Genomic DNA, 9,746 nt, shown 5'->3' with positions numbered 1-9,746 from the left:
TTCGTCGCGCGATGCACACCGCGCTTGAATGTCTACACTGCGTCAGTGCGTTCTGCACGCCGTCTTCACTGTGCGGAGGAGGTGTGGGAATGCCGCAGTTTGTCACCGCGGTTGGGTAGCGCGGAGGCCGTAGGCCACGAGTGAGGACAAGGGCCTCAGGACAAGGATCAGCGGGGGGGGAGGGGGGGGGGGGGCCGCACGCGGGTTGCGCGGTGAGACGTTGGTTTGTTAGATAGGAAATGCTCGGGGGCAGCAGGCTTAGATATGCGCGCAGCACTGCGACCTCATTTTTGCAAAAAAACTGCTTACCATTCCGCTCGCCACACCGCAGGGCCTACAGGCGTCCCCAGGCGTGCGGCTTTACTGCGTACGCACATACAGAGGGACTACCGCACTCATGCGTCCATACCTATACATATATATATATATATATATATATATATATATATATATATGCATTTGTGTTTGTATTGTCTACGAAGATATTGAACAATTGCGCATGTTCGCATACAATGTAATTCTTTCTGGCGAATTCAGCCTTTCAATTTCCCTGCTTGGCGGACGGAGAGATTCGCCGCCCAGCGCCAGGCGCGTCGCACCCACAGCCTCACTCGCCCACGCCGAGGGAGAACTGAAACAACAGGGTTTTCATGAGAAAGCGCGCAGAGTAGAGTCACACTTTGAGGGAGCACAGGTTCGTAAGTTTGCAGAGGGCTTCAGCAGCTGCCAAGGAACGATAGGTTCCGCGCGTGCGTCTCGAAGAGAGACGGCGTCTGTACCAGGAAGAACGAAAAATGTCCCCTACATCGATTTAGGCAGACTCTGCACCGCGAATGGCGCACGCCAGCTGAGGAAGGAATACACGCGAAATGCACGCATGCAAGAGCGACGCCCGCTGCATAGTCCCACGGGCGACAGCGCGCCCACGCGCCGCGCCGCAGAGGAGAAAAGAAAACACAGAGGCGAGGAGACGAAACGAAGAGGTGACCTCTGAGTCCCTCCGCGAGGGAGGGTTTAGGGTATACACGCCCCAGGAGGGTCAGCCGCATCAGCAGCAGGCACGTGTGGGCGTCTCGAGATCGATGATCGTTTCTGCCTCACAGCAGTTTCGAGCCCGCCTCGTCCCACCTGCTGAGGAACCCGCTGCTGCGGAGTCTCCGTCCCGCCTCGCTCGGTTGTCTCTTCTGGCGGCTCACCACTCTCCTCCCCGCTCCCCCCTCCCCGCCCACGGCCTGCGCGTGTTCCAACGCACAAGGTGGACCTGGAAGCCCCCGCTCTCCCGCGCTCTTCCACCGCGGCCGCATTGCGCGCTCGCGCCCACTCCGCGCCAACTACGGTCCCGCGGACCTTCCTCCTCTTTGCGCGAGCCTGAGCGCCTTCCGCCAGGCCAGACGGCGCGAGCGGCACGGCGCCCGCGTCGGGCCGGCGGCTGGCGCGAGCGGAAAATGCAGACACGGGGACCCGCGACCGGGGAGGGAGAGTAGGCCGCGCCCAGGTCGCCGCAGCGAGCAGAGAGACAGACTGCGACATCGAAAGAGGCGCATCGTCGTCGCAAGCTGCGTGGCGAAACGACGCTCCAGAGGCATGCCTCTCGCGAGACGCCTGAGAAAGCCTCCCCGAGCTCGCTGAGCCCGCGGAGCTCGAGGGCGCGTCCTCGCTTTCGCCGTTCCTCTGCGCGTTGACGCCTCTGCTGCGTGCCCGCGAAGACGCTCTCTGCGTCTGGATGCCGCTCTTCTCCGAAGAAGACCGGATCCTCGCTGTCGCCGTCTCTTCTTTCGGGCCCGTCTCCTTGCGTCTGCGCCACGCTGCGTTTTCTTCCTGCGTCTCGCAGGCGGCGGCGTGCATTTTTCTGCTTCTGCGCGGCGGCGCCGCGATCTCTTCGGCGGCGCGTCTTTCGCTCGCGGCTCGCTTTCGCGCCTCTCCGTCCAGGCCGCCGCCAGTCTTCCCCGCGCCCGCGCGGTCGCGACGGCGCCTGGCCCTGGAGGCGTGAGCCGGCGACGCCGCCGCGCCCGAGGGGACAGAAGGCCCTGAGGGAGGCGAGCCCGGCGAAGGCAGACTCGAGGACGCGCCCCCGAGCGAAGGCCAGAGGGCCTTTTCGAGTTCTCGCCGGCGGGACGAGTGTCGCCGGGCGCGCCCGGAGGCCCCAGCCGCGGCCGCTATCGCCAGGCCATCCGCCGCGACTGCGACGACCGCGGAGACACCTCCGTTCGCGCTACACGCGGACATCGCGGCCTCCGACGCCGAGCACTTGATGTGCAGGTGCCGCAGACTCACGCTGACGCCGAAAGCGTCTTCAGAGGCGGCAGGCCTCCCAGCGCCTTTAGCGACCGCCGCCGCAGCGGAGGAACTCTTTGCAGGCGCGGCGGGCGCTTGCGCGAGAGGGTGCGCGTCGCGGGCGCCAAGCGACCGCGTGGAAGCTGCGGCAGACGCGCCGGCGACGCGGCCCCCGCCGAGAGAAGAGAACGAGCGAGGACTCGCGGCCGCGAGCTCGGCCGGAACCGCGCGGCGAATCGAGCCCGACACTTCGTAAGTCAACCGTAGCGAGGCGAACGAGGCTGGAGGCGCGGGGACAGCAGGCAGTGCGGGCAGCGCGCGCGAGAAGCGCTCAAAAAACGAGGCGTGGGGCGAAGAGGTACACAAAGAGGACGCGAGGGGGGGGGGCGTCGCAGACGCGCTGGATGGAGCACTCTGAAGAGAAGAGGCCGTGAGCCGCTCAAGGATCGCGTTCTTCGCCGCGCCGCTGGCCCCCGCGGCTCCCGATTCCTCTAGGCGCCTTTCGCCGCCGCTGCGCTCGGCGACTTGAAGGTCCTGAGGCGAGATCTCTCCATCGTCGCGGGCCGACGGAGTTGCCGCCTGCGGCTCCTCTGTGACTCCGAGGCGCGCGTCACTTGCTCTCTTTCCGAGGCCCTCCTCCTTGTCCCCTTCGCTGGGCGCGACCGACCCGAGAGTGCGCCGCACGCGGAGCGACACGATGTCTCCTTCGTGGAGAGGAATCTCCTCCTGCAGCAGCAGCAACGCCGGCGACAGCGCCTCCAACGCGCTGCTGGGCCCAGTGTTGCGGAACGACCCGAACGAAACGCCCTACAAGCAGAAAGAGACCAAAAGAAAAAAAGGAGTGTTTTTACGCCAACGCACACGCATGGGCACACATCCAGCTCTCTCCCCAGCCACACGACGCACGAACTGGAGAGCCCAGACACCTGCCCTACGCACCTAACCCAAAGAGTCGAAACGCGACGCTCCAGTATCGGAAGACGACAATTACCAATACCTAAATAGACAGCAACGTAGCGAAACATTTTCGGTTGAACAGCATCTTCCACCGCGCAGGAATATATACATATATATACTTACATATAACGTCTGCATGCTCGTGCGTAACTTCACAGGTGTGGATTTGTCTCGGAGCGCATATACAGCCATATAGATAAATTTATAAACATTCACGTATACATTTCTACAAATCAATAATATATATTTATACAGTTACATCTATACGTGTAGATGTTTTTCTGCGTAAGGGTCGCCCTGGTGGGGCAGCACGCGGATCCATGCCCACCAGGCAGGCTGCGCTTTCAGTTTTTATCGCGGCCGCGCAAGAGGAGGCTCTGCGTCGGCTGGAGTTTGGTAGCAGATTTCTCACGACGGAGGGACCCGCATTCAGCGTACCTGATCCAAAACGACTTGCGTCGTTATGAGCAAGCCCGCGAGCTGATTGTTTTCCTCCACGTGGAAAACGAGGTCTTCGCTTGCGTCCAGTGCGTGTTCCTCGGTCCTCGCTGCGGCGACTCGCTCTCTCTCCGCGTCGTCGCCTTCTGTGCTCGGGGAGGCGTCTTCCGCCGCGCCTCCGCCTTGCGCATTGGGATGCGCGTTCGCCTCCCTTTCCCCATGCCTCTGCGCCCCCGATAGCTGCAGCTCGCCTCCTTCCGCCCAGTTTTGCGCCTCCCTGACGCCCTCCAGGGCCGCGTGTGCGTGGCGAGTCGAACTCGGACTCGACTTGGTGACGGCGCAGTCTTCCCCAGGGGAGGCGACGTGCCCCTTCTCTGCCAAACCCACTTCCTTGTTGGCAGTCGCGCCTGGAGTCTCGGCGCGGCGCCGCGCGGCATGCCGCAGGCAAAGATTTTCCGCGAGACCCCAGGTGTTGGAGAGCGAAAGCGCCTCCGCCGTGAGCAGCGGCGAAAAGAGGAGTCTCTGTGCCGGCGAGCACGAGAGCGAAGAGGCCTGGTGAGCGGCCGAGCTCACAAACGCGCTCGCCGCCGCCCCCCCAGACGGCACCGAGACGTCCGCAGGCTGCAGCTGCCTCTCCTCCACCAGGGCCTGCGGCTCCGGAGAGGAGCGGCCGCGCCGCCCGGCTTTCTCCTTCCGTGTGGGCGCGTCTCGCGCGACGAGAGACGAAGAGGACGAAGAAGCAGCCGAGGGCGGAGACAGCGGAGGAGGGAAGAGCTTCCCGGGCAAGGAGAGCGACGCAGACGGCGTCGCGGCCGCGGAGAGCAGCAGATGCGGAGGAGGGAAACAGGACAGCGTCACCCACGTCCGAACGCGACGAGGCAGAATGCAGGTGCAAGACGGACTGAAAAAACGATGAAACGAAGAAAAGGACGAAGAATCGATACCCCAAAGTTCGGAAGTAGACTGATGCCTACTTATCAGCGTAGGTGTGTGCCATCAGAGAGCAAACACTGCCTGTTTCTTTCAACCCTAAACACATAGCGCATGCGCAGCTACATGCGTGCGCGCATTCACTTAGCGACAGAGAAGGGGAAGTTGGCGATCTGTTGGGCGGCTTGTGCCGTGCAACCTCTCTCTTGCGCAACTTTTTCTAACACAGGTGATCAAAAAAACAGATCTCTCCTGGCGCGCGCTCAGCCCCTACACACCGTGCGAGGCGCGTGGCCCCGGGCGCAAACTCCGCGCTGGTGGATTGTGTGTTTCTGTCTCGCGATGCTGCAGGCAGGGGAAGAGTCGATCAAGTCGCGTTGCGTTCCCTCACCAAGAGTTCCGCCTGACGAACGAGCTAAGCAACTCCACGCCCTTCGCAGACGCAATGTGCGCGAGGTGGCTGCCGTCGTCGATGACGGCGACTCGGTATCTGTGGAGGTGCACGTACACCCAGAACTCCTCGACGAGGCGCCGCATCGCCCACGCCCTCCAGGCTCGCGCCTCCACCTCCTCAGACGACCCTCCAGAAGACGACGCCGAAGACGGGGAGCGGGGAGACGTCTGCGCAGAGGGCACGCGGGCCGAAGGCGACGACGCCTCGAAAGCAGAAGGCGGCGGACCCCCCGCGGAGGGGGACGCGGGCAGGACTGAGCAAACGGCGGCTTCTTCGCGATCCTCCTCGCCCAAGTAAAAGGCGAAACACTTCGCCCGGAGGTCAGTCCAGTGCGTGTAGAGAGCCTCTAACCCGGAAAAAACCTCAATGTGCGAGTCGACGGAGAAGGTCGCCGCCAGGCGCTTCGCATGCTCGGCGGCGTCTGCGTCGACCTGAGAATCAACGTCACAGCAGCACGGGGAGGCTTTTGGCAGCCAGAAGAAAGGAGGCAATCCCGACCCGAAGTCCTCTCCCCTCCTTGCTCTCCGCCTTCTCTGCGATACCCGTCCTTCATCGCCTTCGCGCCGGCGGTCCGTTTGCTGCGCCTCGCGGCCTCCGTAGTCTGCAACTCGTTTCTCAGCTGCTTCAGGGCACACACGCCCTGCGCATACAACTTACCGCGACCAGGTGGATGTTTTGCACGCCGAGCGAGGTCAGAGTCAGCGGCAGCCGCAGCACCGTGTCCTCCGAGAAGACGACAGCGTGAGAGAGAAAGGTCTTTTTCCTCCGCAAGCTCTCCAGGCGCCGCTGGAGCCTCGCGCGCAGCGCCTCCACACCGGCCTCCGCTTCACCCCAGCACGCCGAGCCCAGTGACGAAGCAGCAGAGGAAGAAAACGACGAGGGAGAAAAAGCACAAGCCGAACGAGCGAGCAGCGAAGAGGGAGGAGGCGGGGGAGAGCGCCGCGGCGCAAGAGATGAGCATCGCCCTCCGAAAAACGGGTGCGGGGGAGAATGCGAGGAAGAGTCACACAGCTGATGAAGCGGCGGAGGCACCGGCGAAAGAGAGGACGCGACAGCTGACCCCTGCAACCGGCGAACTGAGCTCTGCGAGCGGCAAGACAAAGGTCCACTCTGCCTGCATCGCCGAAGATCCGCGAGGCTGCTCAACCGCGGCGAACACGCGCGGCGGCCGAGGGGAACGACGCTGTGGGAGAGACGAGAATGCGCCTAAAAACAAAAATACAAAGAGAAAAAGCGAGCAGCGGCCTCTGCAGCCGCACACAAACTCACGGCTAGGCTCGCGCGCCAAGGACAGAAGAGACGCTCAACCCAAGCGACGAGGTGACACAGGCAGGCGCCTCGCAGAAAAGGAGAAAAAAGCGACGGGCTGCGAGAGGTTCGGCCGCCATTCGTCTTTGGAGCCACCGAGCGCGGAGACACCCCAAGTCCGACAGGCACTTCTCGCACGAAAACCCGCCTTTGCGCTTTCGCTCGTCCTTCGCCGGTCCTCCTCTTTTTCATGCTGCGAGACCCCTCCCTGCTCGGCGTCTCCGTCGCACGCCTGCCTTGGTGTTTCGCAGTCGCTCTGCACTCTGTGTGTGGCGCCCCGCCCTGTAGGCGTTGCCCGTACCTTAGGGCCTCCTGGTACTTTGCGATGCGGTCGGCGTCGCGTCTCACGGCGGCGAGCGACACGCTGGTGTATTCGTCAAAGCAGTCCTCGAGAGAAAAACACTTATCCTCGTCGCCCTCTTCGCGCTCCTCCACCTCCCCGCCAGCGCGGCGGCGAGGCTCGCACGCGGTCGGTTGGCAAATGTCGTTCCCTACGTCGCGCGGTTCGTCCTCGACTCCATCTCCGCTCTCGTCGTCGTCTCCCCTCGCGCCTCCGCCGTCCGCCTCCTCCTCCCCGCCCTCCACGATAGGCAGGGCGTTCGAGGCCTCTGCAGAAAAATCTGAGCGCGGGATGTCCATGTTCGGCTCTGGGTGGCGCAGGGGGCGGCCTCCAGGCCCTTCGCTGTCTTCTCTCCTTCGCTTCCTCGCTTCGAAGGCCTCGCCCTCAGCGCCCGAGGGGCGCGCCGCCTCCGCCGCAGAATTTGAAAAGTCCGCCACCTCGGCAAACTGCGGCGCGCGCGGTTTGGGCGCGGCGCTTCTTCGGCGCTTCGCCTTCGCGGGCTTCGGCGCGTGAGCGACCGCGGCGCCGTCGCAGGGGGGCGGAGCAGCGGAAGGAGAGGCAGAAGGGGAGGAGGGTGAGGCAGGCGCTGCGGCTGTTGAAGACGGCAAGGCACTGGATACAAACGAGCCTGCTAGAACGCGACGGAAACTGCCGCCTGCAGCAGCCGCCGCCAGCAGGTGACGCAGCTTCTCTTGGAGCGAGAGGTGAGAAGGCCATCCCTGGCGTCTGCGCGCGACCTGCAGGAGGAACATCGAAAAAACAGCGGCACCCTCAGATGTGTGTGTGTAATGAACGGGTTAATGAACGGGTTTCTGTGTTCACTCATCTCGACAGCGAGAGGGCTAGCGAGCGACACGCGTGTACGGCAGTGAAGGCCTACAAGCTGCTTTTTCGCAAGCGCTGAGAGTCAGATTCGAAGTGTCTTCTACGCAGTGTAGGAAGGCATACTGAAATCCTGACAGAGGCGCGGAGGCGCGCGAGATGGGAAGCGAGATCCTACCGTTGACGTGGCGCGCATGAACAGATCAGGAACGTCGTCGTCCTCCTCTTCCTCTTCGACGGGGAAGGCTCCTCGCTGCCGCGGCGCCTGCGTTCCTGTCGGTTCCGCTTGTTCGTGGTTCGTGCCTCCTGCGCTCGACGGCGTTTCCCTGGCTGTTGCAGCCTCCCTAGCCCCTGGGGCGACTTCCGCGCTCGGCTCTGGAGGCCTCGGATCCTCAGATGCGGCGTGGAGAAGAAAGTTTTCTCCTCCAACTGTTCCAGTCGCAGGGTCAGCAGCTGAAGGGGGCGGCATCTCTGGCGGCGGCCGCGCGCTGGCGGCGTCTGAGAGCGCCTTGGCGTCGCCGGCAAAAGGAGAAGTCAGCTGCTTCTCTCTGCCGAGGTGGAGTGGAAGCACAGCGGCGACATGCTCGCGGACAGACGCACTGTCGGCTGGCGAGGGTCCGCCGCTTTTTCCCTCTGTCGGAAGACTGCTCACGGCGGGAGTGTTGGGCTGCGGGGGCGCGAGCCGCCCTTCTTCCTGCGTCCTCAGTGCCTGCAGAACGCCTTGAACTTCCTGACCTGCCGCGGGGGCCTCCACCCCACCTCCACCTCCTCCTGCGGCCGTAACTGCGTGTGGCGCACGCCCGTGCGCCGACGCCGAGGCGTCTGCTGCCTTTGCCGAAATATTCTCTTTTCCGCCGGCCCCTCCATCGCTCGGCGAGAGAGAATCTCGCAGCCGAGGCTCGAACGACTGCGACGACGGCGAGTCGGTCTCTTTCTGGGCCCTCGCGCCGTTGAGGAAGGCGGCAGGCGTCAGCACGCCACGGGGGGGTGCGGGGTTTGGTGCACTCAGGGGAAGCGACGCGGTTACTCCCTGCGACTCTCTGCCGTTCTCCCCTCCCCTGCTGGCGGGCGAAGAGCTGGTGACGCCTGCCTTCACGCTGGATGGGTAGCACGGCATCTTCGGGAGGCACCTGGGTTTGAGCCCACGAGGCCCCGCACGCGCTCGCGGCGCGCGCTGCTGTCTGCCGTTTAGGGCCTGCGAGGCGGCCTGTGCTTCCTCTTCACGGTCCACATATATCGAGACGCAGAGTTCGTCACCCTCCTGGGCTGCGCTCATGGCGGAGAGCTTTCTGTCGGCCTGCGTGAATACCGGAGTTGGCTCGCGCGTAGCCCCAGCAGGGCGGACTTGCGTGGCGGCAGGGAAGTTCTCTTTCTCAGTTTCCTGGGCTCCACTCGAAAGGGGAGAGACGCGAGGGGACGGCCCAAATGACGACATTATCAAAACTGAAGGCTACATCATTGTTTCCGCTCTCCAGCGCGGAGGGATCCGGTGCTGCTCCCTAACCGCGCCAATCACTGTGGGGGGTGGATACATGCACAGACTGACGGAGTCGGTCGCTCCCTCAGAAGTTTTTCTGCAGAAAGCTGAGATGACCGCAGTGCGGAGTCATGGACGCAGACTGATGGAATACACGCCGTGTGTGCGCTGGAAAAGTGACCTAGACGGGAAGAAGAGAGACGCAGATGGGACTGCGGCGCGCCCTCGTATCGCACAACAGGAACCTTGATCCGCGTGCTCGCTGAGAGCGCCTACCCATTTCGACCTCATCTGAGCTGTCTGTTTCACCCGATTACGCAAGTTCCAGAAGCAGAAAGAAGGACAACGAGGTAGGAGGGCAGGACAGATGCCAAAGATAACGCGGTTCGCGAAAGTTGCCGGCAGCTGAAGAGCCGCGCCAGGAGTGAAGACACTGGGGAACCCGGGGGACGCGCCTCTGCTGGAGCGGAGTTTCTGTTTGGGCGGGAAGAATCCAACAGGAACGGCTCCGTTAACGAGGAGATATCCGGAGGAACGACACGTGAGGAATGTGGCTAGATACAGAGCGACGGCGGCTCGGATGAAGTGTCTGCGCACGCAGACACAGTTGTGTGTTGTGTCTCGCGGGTGACGCCGGAGTATTCAAGAAGACGCCAGTGCAGAGAATCGAATAGCGAGAGATCGAAAGAAGTGCGAACAGATAGCAGAAGCATGTTGCATGACCATCTCCGTCTGCTTCTTGGATT

The 9,746-nt window shown here is 63.1% G+C and overlaps 1 protein-coding gene across 1 annotated transcript; it reads right to left on the bottom strand.

The window, feature by feature from the left end:
• Positions 1–811: 811 nt before the first annotated feature.
• Positions 812–8,958, bottom strand: BESB_029390 (uncharacterized protein; the record flags this gene model as incomplete). Its single annotated transcript, XM_029361613.1, has 7 exons — positions 812–847; positions 1,129–3,081; positions 3,670–4,570; positions 4,991–5,484; positions 5,711–6,236; positions 6,663–7,438; positions 7,702–8,958. 7 exons carry the CDS (start codon positions 8,956–8,958, stop codon positions 812–814), a joined length of 5,943 nt encoding a protein of 1,980 aa, XP_029215513.1.
• Between the last annotated feature and the right edge of the window lie 788 nt (positions 8,959–9,746).

This window comes from Besnoitia besnoiti (genome assembly GCF_002563875.1).
Source record: "Besnoitia besnoiti strain Bb-Ger1 chromosome Unknown contig00015, whole genome shotgun sequence".
Taxonomy (NCBI): Eukaryota; Apicomplexa; class Conoidasida; order Eucoccidiorida; family Sarcocystidae; genus Besnoitia; species Besnoitia besnoiti.
The sequence above is the reverse complement of the archived record's forward strand: the minus strand, read 5'-3'. Positions and strand labels throughout refer to the sequence as shown.